Here is a 16,551-nt window from a genome sequence, read left to right on the forward strand (position 1 = left end):
CAGCTTCCTCAAATTCACACCCAATAATACAATACGGATCCTCAATTCTCCAACTCCAGCAGAGAAATGCTCCAGCAGAGTTCTTCCAGACAATTACACCACAGGCTTTCTCATTCCACATCCAATGCAATATAGGGGGCGGGATTCTCCACTCCCGCGCCGAAGTGGCCGCGCTGCCGTGAACGGCGTTGAGGTTCACGACGGCGCGGAACGGCCCCGACCGATTCAGGCCCTGACAATGGGCCAGTATCGGGGCCGCGTCATCTACACGCGCCAGGCCTTGTCGCCCGCGTAAAAGCGGCGCCGCATAACAGACGTCATCCGAGCATGCGCGGGTTGGCCGGTGCCAACCCGCGCATGCGTGGTTGCCGTCCTCTCTAAGTCCGCCCCACAAGAAGATGGGGGACGGATCTTGCGGGGCCGTGGAAGGAAGGAGGTCCTCCTTCAGAAAGGACGGCCCGATGATCGATGGGCACCGATCGCGGGCCACCCCACATTCCAGGTGAAGCCCGGTGCAGGATCCCCCGTTGCCCCCCCACAGGCCGACCCCCCAGCGTTCACGCACCGCTCACAAGTGCAGCGGCCAGGTGTGGATGGCGCCGGGGGGAACCCGCCGTTTTGGCCTGGCCGCTCGGCCCATCCGGGCCTCAGAATAGCGGGGGTGCTGGAGAATCGCCATTTTCGGTGTCTCCGGCGATTCTCCGGCCCGCGAAACTCGACCGGGCCGTTCCCGCCGCTTGGGAGAATCGCGGGATGGCGTCAGACCGGCGTCCCCAGAAATTTTGGCGGCCCAGGCGATTCTCCCAACCGGCGTGGGAGTGGAGAATCACGCCCAGGGTTCTTCAAATTCACGATGCATTTCCTCAACTCTACAATTAGTACATCAGTAAAGGGTCTCAAATATCTAATCCAATGGACAATGTTCTCCACAAACCACTTATAGGAAATCATTGGGAGGATTCCTCAATTCTATAACTTGTGAACTAATGTACTGCAATGGTTCTTCTATCTTTGAACTCAAGAATCTTTTACATCAATCTAATTCCTCAATTTTGTAACCAACAGCATTCTCCTGTTCTTAATCTGGACCATATATTAATCCCAGATTTCTCCAACCCATTCTTTCCAACCCAAATGGTCAAAATCGATTATTCTACTTTCCAGTGTAGCGAGCATCACATTCAGAACTGTACCAAATGTTCTTCAATTTCAGTCATTGCTTTAGTACACAGGGGAGTTCTGCCCAGTGTCCTGACCAATATTCCTCAACCAATAGCAAAAATGCAGATGATCTGATCAGCGAATTGCTGTTTGTAAGACCATGTTGTTAGAAAATTGGTCACAGTTTTCTGCATTAAGAACAAAGAACAAAGAAATGTACAGCACAGGAACAGGCCCTTCGGCCCTCCAAGCCCGTGCCGACCATACTGCCCGACTAAACTACAATCTTCTACACTTCCTGGGTCCGTATCCTTCTATTCCCATCCTATTCATATATTTGTCAAGATGCCCCTTAAATGTCCCTATCGTCCCTGCCTCCACTACCTCCTCCGGTAGTAAGTTCCAGGCACCCACTACATGTCTTATCTCAATAGGTCTCGTCATCAGTACAGTCAGTGATTGCATGACCTGTGCACTAATACTTCATTCATGTCTCACAGTATTTACATTATCCACTCATGCCCAAAGCTCTTTGGTAGTTCAGATTAAACCAGCATATCCCCCACTCTCCCATTACCACCAAGCCACGGGAGCAACCCTGTTTCAATGAAGAGTGAAGGAGGAGCAACATTGAGCATACCTAAAAATGAGGTGTCAGTCAACTTTTGGTGAATCTGCACAGGACTACTTGAGATGAGAGCGACTGCCCTTGACATCAAGGGAACATTTAACTGAGTTTGGCATCAAGGACCCCCAGCAAAATAAGTGTCAATGGGAATCGGGGAAAACTCCGCTGGTTGGAGTCGTATCTGGCACAAAGGAAGATAGTTGTTGTGATTGCTCCAGGACATCACTGTAGGGGGGCAGTATCCTAGGCCCAACCATCTTCAGCAGCTTCATCACTGACCGTCCTTCCATAAGAAGGTCAGAAGTGGGGATATTCGCTGATGACTGCACAATGTTCAGTATAATTTGTGACTCCTCGGATACTGAAGCAGTCCACATGAAATGCAACAACGCCTGGACATATCCAGGCCTGGGCTGACAAGTAACATTCACGACGCACAGGCAATGACTATCTCCAAGAGAGGATCTAACCATCACCCCTTGACATTCAATGGCATTACCATCACTGAAACCCCCACTCTCAACGTCCTGAGGGTTGCCTCCCCAAAGCCTGTCCACCATATGCAAGGCACAAATCAGGAGTTGATGGAATACTCCCCACTCGCCTGGATGACTGCAGCTCCAACAACACTCAAGAAGCCTGACACCATCCAGTACAAAGCAGCCCACTTGATTGCTACACCATCTACAATCATTCACTTCCTCTACCACCAATGAACAGTAGCAGGCGTGTGTACCATCTACAAGATGCACTGCAGGAACTCGCCAAGGTTCCTTAGGCAGCATCTTCCAAACCCACGAACACTACTATCTAGAAGGACAACAGCAACAGGTACCTGGGAACACCACCATCTGGAGTTCCCCTCCATGGCACTCACCACCTTGACTGGAAATATATCACTGTTCCTTCAATGTCGCTGGGTCAAAATTCTAGTATTCTCTCCCTAACAGCACAGTGTTGTACCTACACCCCAGCGACTGCAGCAATTCAAGAAGGCAGCTAACCACCACCTTCTCAAGGGCAACTAGGGATGGGCAATAAATGCTGGTCTAGCCAGCGACGACCACATCCCCTAAAAATATATTAAAAACTTACAAACCAATAGCATTTCACCATGGGACATTATGAGAAGTTCAAACTACTTACGGCCTTATAACAACAACCTGTATTTATTAAACATAGTAAAGTACCTCAAGATATTTACTGGAACATTATCTTATAAAATTTGAAACGGACACCACAATGAAGTATTTGGATAGGTGACCAAAAGCATGGTCAAAGAGATAAGCTTTGCAAAATGTTTTAAAGCAGGTAAATGAGGTGGATAGGTAGACAAGATGTTTAGGGGGGCAATTTCCGAACTTAGGCCCAAGGATCGTTGTTAATAGTAGGGCGATGGAAATCAGGGATGGACAAGAGGCCAGAATTGGAAGAACATAAAAATTTAGAATGGTTGTAGAGTTGGAGATGGCTAAAAAGATTAGATGGGCTGAGGCCATGAAAGGATTTGAACACAAGGATGAGAATTTAAAATTTGATGTGTTGCAATGTAGGTCAACGAGCACAAAGGCAATGGTGAACTCGACTTGGTGCAAGTTAGGGTACAGGCAGCACTTTCAAAAGAGCTCCAGTTTATGGAGTACAAAAGATAGGAGGTTGGCGCAGTGCAACTTGAATCTAGAGGTAAGAAAAACTTGCAAGTGGATTTAGCAGCAGATGGATGAGGAAGGGGAGGAGACAGACAATCTTTGGGAGATTAAATGCTGTGGCCTATTGGAACAGTAGATATGTTATCAAACTGGCTGCTCCAAAATTGATACATCAGCAGAATTCAACTATCTCAGTATTCCACATCCTAAGTGCTATCATGGTTTAACCTGCTGTATTTGAAATAAACATATGCTAATCTATTCACCAATGCAACTTCTCCATGCTTTTAGATTCAACAGTATTCACCATTTTAGATCACCACCACCGATATATGTCTGTCATTCTATAATCCTGTACACCAGTACTGCAAACTTTTGCAATATTTCAACATGACTACATACCTTCCCAGAATGTCAAAGACATTGTAATCAGTCTTCTTCCACACTGCTCTTAAATCTCAGAGCCTGTAAATCCACTACCTCAGTAATCTACAGTACATTTCCAAAAAGTGATCTCTGCATTACCCTCTCCACTCTTCCAAAGGCTGCACAGCAAATCATCTCTTGCTTAGAAGCTTGTACATCATCATTTTTCAGATATGCTACTCTAGAATCTCCACAAATCGTATCCATTCATGTTGCCACTCCCACAGCTTTCTGCAACAAGGCTCCTTCATAGAACTGGAGAACCCCCCAGTACATACAACCTGTAAACCAGTAAAAAGACTTGTATTGATAGACACCTTTCACAACCTGAGGCCATCCTAACATGCTTTACAGCCAATGAGTGTTTTGTTTGAAGTGTAGTGACTTGTGATGTAAGAAAGACAACAGCCATTTTGGACATAGCAAGCTGATAAGGGCCAGATGATCTGTTTAAACAATACTGATTGAGGGATAAACATTGGCTGGGACAATCGGGGTAAACTCCACGATGAGTCTTCAAAATAGTGCTGTGTGATCTTTTACATCTTTGCGAAATGGCAGATAGTAACTCCAACATTTCAGCATTCTGTCATTGGAATGATAGCCTAGATTGTGTTCAGGTCTCTGGAGTAGGACCTGAATTCACAACCTTTTGGTCAGAGGCAAAAGTGCAATCACTGAAACTAGTCGAACTCCAGAGACTGCACATCAACAGTGGCTCACTGGTCTCTAGAAACCTTCACCAGTCGGGTTCCTTTAACCAACAGTTTCAGCCCTGATTGCAGTCAGTTGTTTTTGCAAATGGACCATGTTCACTCCTTTACTCAGGAGGATTAGCTGAATCCAGAGATCATTAGAAGGAATGATTGTAAGTAAACATAATAATGGCCCCCTAAATGGACTGTCTTCAAAAACATCTCTGATAGATGTCTTGTGATGTTGTGCATGCTATTTCATAGCTACGAATCTCATCGCTAACTTGCTTCTCTGGTTAACACTAATCAGCTGTGTAAGAATGCAGTGAGTGCCTGAGGCTGTGTCCCAATGAATGTGCTCCTTTCAAATGGGAGGAAGGGGCCTAGTGTTGAGAGAGAGAATTACTGGCTGAGCTCAGAGGCTGTTATCCTGGATTAGAAGGCGCTTCATTGTGGTGAATGCAGAGACCAAATTCAGAACAGCTACAGCACAAAAAGACAATTAGGGATGGGTAAAAATGCTGGCTTTGCCAGCAATGCCCACATCCATGAATTAATTAAAAAGGAGATAAAGCAGAAACCAAAGCCTGGAATATCTCTTTGGATGAACCAGTCAACTGGGCCTTTTAGGTGGAGGGAGGAGTGTTAAGATTAGGGTCAGAGAAGGAGCAAGGGGTCTTCGGTTGGGATTCAGTGAGATCCAGACTAGAGGCAAGTATGCAGTGATGTTTCTCAGGAGCTGGTATTCGGACCAGAGTTCCTTTTGCTGCATATAAGAGTGCGCTGGACTTGAGCATACAAGGCAAATTACCACAAAACTCCGACATATAGGGAACAATGAGGAAGCAATAGACTGGTGACATAGACAGAGAATGGGGCTGGAAGGGGGAATGAGAGTCTGGCAAAATTAAATTAAATTTACAATCTAAAATGTGCAACAATAGAAAACAATCCTGTTGACATCATTAAAGAAGGGGAACAAATCATCTGAAAAGGATTAAATAATGGATAGCCTTTTCCAAAATATTAGTGAAAATGGTTGGATTAAATTTTTTTTTTTTTTGAGGTAAACCCTACTAAAAGTACTACTCTAAAATAATGGTTGGAGTCATCCTGGGTGGGATGAAGCAGTTCCAGTATCTAACACTCCTCACAGAATGGAGCAGGACAAAGATTGGCACATTGCCTTGGGGCAGCACCTCTCATGTGGTGAAGTAAAGGAAGCCCAGAACAGACAACAAGCATCTTTTGATGAAATTATATAGATTATATGAAAAAATCCAGGAAGGGGTGAAAAGGGAAAATAATAAGGACTGGGTTTAAAGTCTGCCTGCTTTGCAACTTTGATGAAATTGATTCTCTCGTAGAGAAACCGCTGTTTGTTCATTCTTTAAATTCACCAGGAAGGAGGCGTTGGATTCCCCCGTTCTCATCAACCGTAGTCCAAATTGAACTACTTCCTTTTAGCTGCTACAACTAATAAAGAATAAAGCTATAAAATGATGGCTATAAATCACAAACAAGATTTTCAAGAATAAGCACTTTCCTGTTGCATTGGAACAATTTGGAGTATTTAGAGCATTTGCCTTAAAGCTTCTACGAGTAGACATTGGGTGTGTCAGCCATGGCTCAGTTGGCAGCACCATTCCAAAGATTTGATCACAAAAATCTAGATTGACACTCCTGGTGTTGTGCTGTGGGAGTGCTGCACTGTCACAGGTAATGTTTCTTGGATGGGATGTTAAACTGAGACCCGACTGGTGGACATAAAAGTGCTTATGATGCTATTTTGTCAAAGAGTAGGGGAGTTGTGTCTGGTCAGTCACATTGCTGTTTGAGGGAGCTGGCTGCGCACAAATTGGCTGCATGTTTCCTGCATTACAATAGTGGCTACACTTCAACAGCATGTCATTTGTTATAATGCGCTTTGGGATGTCTCAGGTCAGGAAATGCAAGGGGTTTTCCTTTTAGTCAAACCATTGCAGTTGCAATCAAACACAATTATAATTGAATGTACTGAAAGAGGCCTTCAAGAGGTTAGGGTCAATTAGACAGATTCCGAGGGAGATCAAAATGAAGCAGAACAATAGAATCACAAAAGCACAGGAGGAGGCCATTCAGCGCATTGTGCCTTTGCTTGTTCTGTTAATCCCACTGCTCCAGGTTTTTCCCAGTAGCGCAGAAAAGATTTTCCTTTTCAAGAATTTATTCACTTTCCTTTTGAAATTACTGTTTTCAGACTCTGCCACACTTTCACACAGTGTATTCCAGGTCATCTTGACTCCCTGCTTTGCAACCATCCCTAAATGCCATAGTACAGTGGAGCACCAATGAGACAATCTAAAATTGAATAAGGGATCAAAGAAATAATAAATGAGCAGCTCGCATAAAAGAACAAAGCATCTGCTTGAAATGTAAACAGTAAATAGTCAAAGAAAGGGCGTGGCCAACTAGGAATGAATCGACCTTCTTGTGGAGGCAGGAGCACCGGTTGAGGTATGAAATGAGTATGTGGTCTTCATTAGAGAAGAAGCTGCCAATGCAAAAGCGATTGTAGTAATATTGGATCAGGTAAAGGCGGGAAACAAGGTTGTAAACACTGGAAGTCACAGGAGCATCCTCGGTCACAGAGAAATAAGGATGAAGACTGGAGAGCAATAAACATTACAGCCATGTTTAAAAAATGAGTAAACCTGTCAATTGCAGGCCAGTCAATCTAATGAAGGCAATATTTTGAAAACTAAACAGGTGTTGGAAAAGTTTAGGCTAACAAATCCTAAGTAAGCACAGTTTTGTTGAAGGCAAACAATGCTTGGTTAATTTGATTGAACAAAGAACAATACAGCACAGGAACAGGCATTTCGACCCTCCAAGTCTTTACTGGTCATGATACCACTCTCAGCACTTCCTAGTGTCATATCCGTCTATACCCATCCTATCCATGTATTTGTTGAGATGCCTTTTGAACGCATTTTGAGTTCTATGACAAGCAATGAAATAGTTGATTTGGGTTGTGTGGTGGATATTGATGAATATGGACCTTCAAAAAAGGTGATGGCTGGGATGTGGGCATCGTTTGCAAAGCCAACATTTGTTGCCTCTCTGCAATTGCTGGGCAGTTAAGGCATCACACATTCCAAGGTAAGGATAGCAAATGTCCTTCCTTAAAGTGTTCTTAGAACTATCGATGATTTCATGTACCATCAGCTTTCAATTCCAGCATTTAAACTCCACCAGTTGCCATGGTGGGATTTGAACCCGTGACTGCCGGAGCATTAACCTGGGTCTTTGGATTAATAGCCCACTGACATTACCACTACACCAACCCCTAAGCGACCTGTGTGTGTGCTGGTTTCATTGAAACCTCCCCAGGTATTGTCAGCAAAGGAGCAGTGAGGATACAAAATTGGCCAAGGGGTAGGAAAGAGAGAGATGTGCTGAACAGTTGTTTTTTCCAGACTAGAGGCAAGTATGCAGTGATGTTTCTCAGGAGCTGGTATTCGGACCAGAGTTCCTTTTGCTGCATATAAGAGTGCGCTGGACTTGAGCATACAAGGCAAATTACCACAAAACTCCGACATATAGGGAACAATGAGGAAGCAATAGACTGGTGACATAGACAGAGACATGGCTGATAATACTTAATGCAGAGGAGTGTGATGATAGTGAGGAAGAATAGGGAGAGGCATTATAAACTAAAGGATACCGTTTTAAATGAGAAGCAGGAACAGCGAAAAGATTCATTACAATGGTGCCACAAATGAGACACTTCAGTTATGTGGAGACACTAGAGAAGCTGGGGTTCTTCTTCTTAAGGCAGAGTCACCCAAGAGATTCAGAAGAGATGTCCAAAAACAACAAATTATTTGATTGAGTAAATAAGGAGAGGATCAGTAACACGAGAACACAAAATTGTGTGTCTCACCATTAGAACCAGGAAGTACAAAGACAGAAAACCGTTCAGGCAGCCAGTTATGAGAATCTGGAATTCACTGCTAAGAATGGTGGCCGGGGAGGTGATGAAAGCAGTTTCAAAACTAACTTTTCAAAAGGTAATCAGATTAATATTTTGAAAGGAAAACAGATCCCGAGATATTAAGCATGGGCTAATTGGATAGTTCTACAGAAGGGTCAACATGGGTGTGATGGGGTGAATGGAGTCCTTCTGTGCTACATCCTCCTCCAATTAGAATTTCAGGTCAGAAACCACCCTTTCAAAGAACAACAAAGAACAAAGAAATGTACAGCACAGGAACAGGCCCTTCGGCCCTCCAAGCCCGTGCCGACCATGCTGCCCGACTAAACTACAATCTTCTACACTTTCCTGTATGGATTTGAAAAAAATGTAACACCAGGACATGCCTGGTATATGATGGATGTACCTGGTAAAAGGCTTTTCCCACATATACTGTGAGCTATGTTGAAAATGTGGAAGACAAATGATAAGGGCCTTATACGGTACAATGCATATTCCGTTCTGTTAATTGGAACCGGTAGCCTGACAATCATCAGGCAAGGAACATACTGCTCAATGTCAGCCTGTAGTCCAGCAATCAGGCTTCAATAACTGCTGCCATTTATATGCCAGTATAAAAAGTTCTAACCAAATTGATTGATTATAGATATAAAAATCAGGAAGTTGTTCAACGGGTTTAAATTTAAAGCAAAGGTTTAAACGGTTCACCTTAGCGTGTCAACTAGGCAGTTAGCTGCAATGTTTATCCCATTCTGTGCCAGATTAATTGTTCAGGTATGTTTAAACTCAGGCAATTATTCATCACAAATTTCAATGCCGTTAGTGTGCAGCCATACAAAACTGGAACGCATCAATGATTAAACTACTCTCACAGTGTGCAGAGACCGATCAGATTTCCTGGGTTATCCCAGGTATGGGTTTCAGCTCTTTGCGTCGTCCCATTGCAATGGGAAGAGGATTATAATGTTCATGAAGCCCTGTGGATTACATTGGCCTGTCAGCTGGAGGTGGTCAGGAGCCCACGGTTTCTCTGCCGGGGTTAAAACTCGTTATTGAGACGGTTTGTACAATTTGAGAACAGTTAGATGGACAATTCATAAAATCTTGCTTGGCTGTGTGCGGTTGTGAACTCAGTTGTCACCCAAATGAATGGTTTAAAAGATGGTGACGTCTGATACTAATCTATAGGGTTAATTCCCAGTCTGATTTCAACCCGAAATTGTAAAACCGATTGACGAAATTGAATTTAAAAATACCCTCAGGAAAATCAAGTTTAACAATTATCCGAATAAATGAAGACATCAACAGAAAGGAGAGGGGACATAATAAAACAGCAGGGAATAGTAATATACAGCAGGCTATAATGAAAGTGTGGTAAAATAATAAACCAGCGTGATAAAGTAATAAAGCCGCAGGGCGTAGTAATAAAGCAGCAGGGTGTATGTAATAAAGCATCAGGGCGTAGTAATAAACCAGCACGGTGGAGCAGTGGGTTAGCCCTGCGGCCTCACGGTGCCGAGGTCGCAGGTTCGATCCCGGCTCTGGGTCACTGTCCGTGTCGAGTTTGCACATTCTCCCTGTGTTTGCGGGGGGTTCACCTCCGCAACCCAAAGATGTGCAGGGTAGGTGGATTGGCCATGCTAAATTGCCCCTGAATTGGAAAAAAATTAATTGGGTATTCTAAATTTAAAAAAATAAATAAAAATAAACCAGCAGGGTGTAGCAATAAACCAGCAGGGCACAGTATATTAGGGTATAATAATACAAACAGCAAGGTAGAATACTAAACCAGCTGGGTATAATACTAAACCAGCAGGGTATAGCAATAAACCGGCAGGGTATAGGACTAAACGGCAGATTATAGTAAAAAACAGCAGGGTACAGTAAAACGCAGCAAGGTATAATAAAACTGCAGGGTATAGCACTAAACAGCAGGGCATTGTAATAAACAGCAGGGCACAGTAATAATCAGCAAGATTAAATTAGCAGGGTATAATAATAAGCAGCAGTGTACAGTAATAAACAGCAGTGTAGAATAATAAATTAGCAGGGTATAATAATAAGCAGCAGTGTACAGTAATAAACAGCATTGTAGATTATGAAATCAGTAGAGATTAATAAATCAGCAGGGAATAATAATAAACAGAAGGGTTAGCAATAAACAGAAGGGTTAGCAATAAACAGCAGGGTATAGGAATAAATCAGCCGGGATTAATAATAAACAGCAAGGTACAGTAATAAACAGCAGTGTAGAATAATAAATAAGCAGGGTATAATAATAAACAGCAGGGTTAGTAATAAACAGAAGAGTTAGTAATAATAAACAGCAGGGTTTAATAATAAACAGTAATGTAGATTAATAAACTAATGTAGATTAATAAATAATCAGGGTATAATAATCAGAAGGGTTAGCAATAAACAGAAGGGTGAGTAATAAACAGAAGGGTTTAATAATAAACAGCAGGGTACAGGAATAAATCAGCAGGGTTTAATAATAAACAGCAGTGTAGATTAATAAATAAGCAGGGTACAGTAATAAACAGAAGGCTTAGTAATAAAGAGAAGGCTTAGTAATAAAGAGAAGGCTTAGTAATAAACAGCAGGGTTTAATAATAAATAGCAGGTAACAGGAATAAATCAGCAGGGATTAATAATAAACAGCAAGGTACAATAATAAACAGCAGTGTAGATTAATAAATAGGCAGGGTACAATAATAAACAGCAGGGTTAGTAATAAACAGCAGGGTACAGGAATAAATGAGCGGGTATTAATAATAAACAGCAGGGTACAGGAATAAACAGCAGTGTAGATTAATAAATAGGCAAGGTACAATAATAAACAGCAGGGTTTAATAATAAACAGCAGGGTACAGGAATAAATGAGCGGGTATTAATAATAAACAGCAGGGTACAGGAATAAACAGCAGTGTAGATTAATAAATAGGCAGGGTACAATAATAAACAGCAGGGTTAGTAATAAACAGCAAGCAGGGTTTAATAATAAACAGCAGGGTACAGGAATAAATGAGCGGGTATTAATAATAAACAGCAGGGTACAGTAATAAACAGCAGTGCAGATTAATAAATCAGCAGGGATTAATAACAGCAGAGTATAGTAATAAACAAAGATGTGTAATAAATAGGGGTGTATCGTAATAAACTGCAAGGTTATAGTAATAAACTACAGGGTAAAAGAAATTCGCAGAAATGTCGCTATCGGCAAAAATGAGAAGGAAGTGTTAACTCAAATTGTCTCCGCATCCTTAACATCAAGAAACCAAGCGAAATGCCCACATCCGGAGGTCCCCAAGTGGACCGAGAGAGGAACTGCCTCTCGGATCACACCAACAATCTCTAAGCACGCTGCTGACTGACTGCAGAATTCTGCCCTGAGCACAGATCAGGTAGCTCATCAATCCCTCAACAAACGCTCTCTTTTCCAGCATGATCGACCGTTCAAATTTTCCGGGAACATTCAGGCAGGGGACACGGACCGGGAGCCCTTCCCCCTCAGCTATGCAGCCATACCCCACCCCTGGGTCTGAGACTCCACTGATCTGAATCAACAAGCTCCGATTTCAACAATCCCAATCCACGTGGCGATTCAAAGACTGCATTCCAAATCCCGAGGCTGTCCACATGCCCATTCAGCCAGCTCGACGGGCAAGCAACCATTTCCACACACTGATCTGTGGAGTACGGCCTGTAATCCCAGATTTCATTTAGTCGACGGTCTGGAATTGAGCCACTTGGCCAGCCCCGTTTGACAAATCACCACCGGAATTGACCAATCCGCCCACTGAACAAGATGTGACAGCCAAACAGCTGTCAGGATGTGCGTCCTCCAGCACCTTAATCCCCAGGCGGTGAATCCAAGGACATGTCAGCATCTGGCCATCATATCAGCCGCCATTGTAATGGTTACTGAACCACATGGGGTTCTGGGACCAAGCACATTGCTCAGCAAATCACCCAGACTGGCTGGGTAAAGACAAACATCGCAAATGGACAATCAAAGCGATCACGACCTCCTCAATCCTGCATTTGGGATCTAGTAGTTAATTTGGGAGAGTTTAAATGTACAAAAATGCCGTGGACCCGGATCTTTACTGGCACATGTACATCCAGGTCAAGGAATACCTCCATGGTTACGAGTAGCTTTCACAGTTAAAGGGTCGGGTTCACAGATCAGGCCAAGACTTTATGTGGGTTTGAAATATTTGAGAGCCATTCATTGAGGAAGGAACCTGGAGACAATATTTTCCTTAACGCGGGTTTATTCACGAATCGCAGGAGGCAATTCGGATTGTGGGAGGAAGCCGGAGCACCCAGAGGAACCCACACAGTCATTTGAGGCCGGAATCAAACCCGGGTCCCTGGTGCTGAGGCAGCAGTGCGAACCAGTGCCACTCTAATCTTTCCCCATTAGTAACAGCTCCTGCGCTTAAACTAAAGCCCTTCATCGCAACAGATCAAAGAATCGTCCAATTCCCTCTGGGCATTTTGTTTTGGGGTTTTATGTTTGGCTCAAAACCCAGGAACAACGTCTAAGTATCAACCGGCGGGGAGAAGTGTGACTGGGAGGTTGGATGGAATTTGACATCTATCCGAGACTCTTTGAATGGCGAACAGCTCTCACTGCTGCCGCAGGTCTCCAAGTGCTGCTCAATGTCGGGTATGGAACCCCAGCTATCCAGTTACCGCCCTTCCCCAGACCCCGATACAATCTGGCTTCTAAACTCAGCAATGGGTGAAAAGTATGATACGCCTGTTACCTCGGAAGCACGGACAGTGCTGCGATAGAGAACAGTTTCAGTTTAAACCGATGGACCGTTTCAGTGATCAAAGGTCTCACTCATCACTACTCTCAAAAGCTATACACATTCTATTCAATTATTTCCACAGTTTATACTGACCTCAACGAGTGATTGAAACCAGTGCCCTGCAGTTAAATTGCACCGTTGCTAATGTTTATTTACTCAAACAAAGCGCAATACTAGACCAATAAAGTGCAATCTTTGATCAGGCTCCGAATATTAGTCTGTGGAAGATATGTCACATATATCACACCCTCCGGAACTCTGCAGAAGTGGAAATGCCTTAATGCATTTCCAACCGGAACATATGGCACAAAATATCATCACTTTAACCGATCCACGTGTGGTGGAAAATCCCTATTAACATCGAGTCTAAACCCAGGCCCTGTAGCTCGTACAAAATTACAAGTGAAAGTCTCCTGCATTCCAGTGTGCAATCTGGTACAGGAGTCTCCGGGTCGGAATGATTTACAATCCAGATGATAACCAGCTTTTTTCTAAGCTCTCCCACAGCGGCTTCAGCCACCACACGTTGTCCCAGCCCGCTTTTCCGCCACAGAATGCATCATCTTGGTGCCTCCGAGAGCTCATCCTAAAGTTCATTAAATAAAAGAACAACTACCTTCTGATGCCCTATCTAACAGCACCTCAATGCAATGCGGCTGACTGGAAGATCACCATTAGTGTCCGGAAAAGCTGGGGTCTACCTCCTGCTTCACCCGGTGGCAATGTCCCGCCTCTGCTTCCGGCACATCCCACCGGAAACACCGTGCCCACCGGAAACACCTTGCCCGCCAATCAGCGACCGGCCTCAGCACACACGCTCCTCCCCCATTGGTTGAAAGACGCAACCGCTAAGAAGGAGCCAATGGCTGAGCTCCAACGTGATGATGCCAACCCAGTGTCGTCAAACATTCCATGACAGCGCCCCCCCGCGGCCAGAGGTGGCAACCGGGAGGCCCGGAGCCCGACAAGAATCCCGCAACCCTGACGGCGGCAATTCTGTAACATGGCGGGCGGGAGTCCCGTAAACCGACTGGCGGGAATCCTGGAATCCCGGAACCAGACCGGAAGAATTCCAGAGCCCGGCCGGCGGGAATCCCGGAGCCCTGCGGGCCCTGCTCGATCCCGTACCAAAGTTCGGCCCTCAGCCAGCGGCTGTGTGTCCTACACGGGCACTTCCCGCAGGCAGCGGCAGTGACGGGATTCATCTGAGACCGCGAGGGAGGAGGGTACAGTCACTGGCTTTGGTCGCCTCGTGTTGCAGGGCGTCTCTCGCCGTCAAGTGACGCTACAAACATCTGTTGCTGAAGTGATTTTGGGGTTTGGGGGGGTGAGGGTCACACACTCCCCTCCCCTCATTGTTACATCTATAATAGCAAGCTGCCCCCGTCACTTTGCCCCCCCCCCCTCCCCCCTCCTCAATCTGCCCCGTCACAAACACTCAGTAGCAACCTGAACTTCACTCTCACTTTGCCAAGTTAATAGTTGGCTCTTATTAAAGTACATTTCGATGCAACTCTCCAATCAGTCATGCATTGGAGGAGATTAAACAGAAGGGTATCTAAACCAGAAGCACACCAGCTTTGACTGTCAAAGTGATTTACACGGCGCTGTTTACTGTACCCTGCTGCAAGCTAAACGGTTGTCAATAACTCGACCCGTGAATTCTGACATTGCCCAGTAGGCGGCTATGTTGTTTGTGAATCGCAATAGAAACAGGTAGAAAACTAAAGACCGGAGTGCCAGTTTTAAATGAGTATAATTACTTACCACTGTATATTGCCCGAACTATCTGCATCATGTAAAACCAGGGGCGGGAAGTTATTCATGGTGGTGGCTGAGAAGCGCCCTGCTTGTTCGCCCGCAGTCTATGTGACCAACTGTACCCTTGTCCGCTCCAACTCCAACCACTGCTGTATCGAATCCTGTGCCTACAGTTCACCTCCTATATCCAGTTTCCGTCTCCTTCTGTATCCACTCGCTTCCGGAAACGCAATTCCGCCTAGCTCCTGTATCCGCAGGTTCCTCTTTCCTCAGGTTCCTTCTCTCCTGTACCCGCAGTTCCCTTCCCCCTCCTCGTTCCTGTATCCCCAGTTTCCTCCTCGCTCCTGTGCCCGCAGTTTCCCCCCCGCTCCTGTATCCACAGTTCCCTGCCGCTCCTGTATCTGCAGTTTCCCCCCGCTCCTGTATCCTCCTCGCTCCTATATCCGCAGTTTCATTCTCGCTCCTTTCTCCACTCCTCGTCCGGTTGTTGTTGTAGCGCGGTTGGCTCGGCAGCGCCACTCGGCGGCGGCGGCCCCAACCGCACCTGACTCCCACAATCCTCAGCAGAACCAGGCAGTAAGAAATGGCGCGGGGTGGGCGAGTGGAGCCTGAACAAGAACCAAGTCGCGAAGCTCAGGAGACTGGAGCGTTCCACCCTGTAAAAGAAAAACAAAATCAAGACGGCTGGTTAACAGGGAGGCGAGGCCAAGACACTGCACAATCTGACAGCCATCAGAGTGCAGTACACTTACACAAAAATAAACTTGATTGATTTAACGTCGGAGAGTGGCGGCGGGTGGACACGTTTCAATCAAAAAAAGTTGCGTGCTGCAAGGTGAGGCGGCGCTAAAGCGGGAGTTGGAAAAGTGCGGTTTACCCCCAGCCTCCATCCAACGGCCGGCGTCTCCACGCAAAGGAGCCAACACGGGCACGACGCAGCCACGCACGCGCGCTCTGCCTGCACTGATTGGGCTCTGGGTGAACCCTGACCGCCAGCTACCGCCAATCAGAAATCACCCCGGCGCTCCTGCTCTGGTGACATGTCCTGGGAGAGAGGGCTGGACACCGAGAGCGCGGGGGCTGGACCTCTGGGTGGAGGGGGAACTTAGAGAGCAGCGGCGGGCGGAGGAGTTAGAGAACGGCGGCGACGCGGTGGGGGAGGTTAGATGAGGGGGTGGGGGAGGTTAGATGAGGGGGTGGGGAGGTTAGATGAGAGGTGGGGTTAGACGAGACGGGGGAGGTTAGACGAGAGGGGGGTGAGGTTAGACGAGAGGGGAGAGGTTAGACGAGGGCGGGGAGGTTAGGCGAGGGGGGAGGTTAGACGAGAGGTGGGGGGAGGTTAGATGAGAGGTTGGGGGAGGAGGTTAGACGAGAGGTTGCGGGGAGGTTAGACGAGAGGGGTGGAAGTTAGACGAGAAGTGTGTGTGGGGGG

The 16,551-nt window shown here is 45.6% G+C and overlaps 1 protein-coding gene across 6 annotated transcripts in view; it reads right to left on the minus strand.

The window, feature by feature from the left end:
- LOC140393977 (uncharacterized) overlaps window positions 1-16,039 on the minus strand; it is a 55,965-nt gene extending 39,926 nt beyond the window's left edge. For 2 of the 6 annotated variants that reach the window (XM_072480688.1, XM_072480690.1), the window contains exons 1-2: window positions 15,872-16,035; window positions 15,126-15,775 (exon numbers count right to left, since the gene is read on the minus strand). In XM_072480688.1, coding sequence (XP_072336789.1) covers window positions 15,126-15,184 — 59 coding nt within the window. In that variant the 5' untranslated portion in view covers window positions 15,185-15,775; window positions 15,872-16,035. Of the gene's footprint in view, window positions 1-13,974; window positions 14,140-14,486; window positions 14,579-15,125; window positions 15,776-15,871 lie in introns of those variants that run through there. The other 4 variants (XM_072480689.1, XM_072480687.1, XM_072480691.1 and 1 more) reach the window with 4 other exon arrangements.
- Between the last annotated feature and the right edge of the window lie 512 nt (window positions 16,040-16,551).

This window comes from Scyliorhinus torazame, chromosome 17 (genome assembly GCF_047496885.1).
Source record: "Scyliorhinus torazame isolate Kashiwa2021f chromosome 17, sScyTor2.1, whole genome shotgun sequence".
Taxonomy (NCBI): Eukaryota; Metazoa; Chordata; class Chondrichthyes; order Carcharhiniformes; family Scyliorhinidae; genus Scyliorhinus; species Scyliorhinus torazame.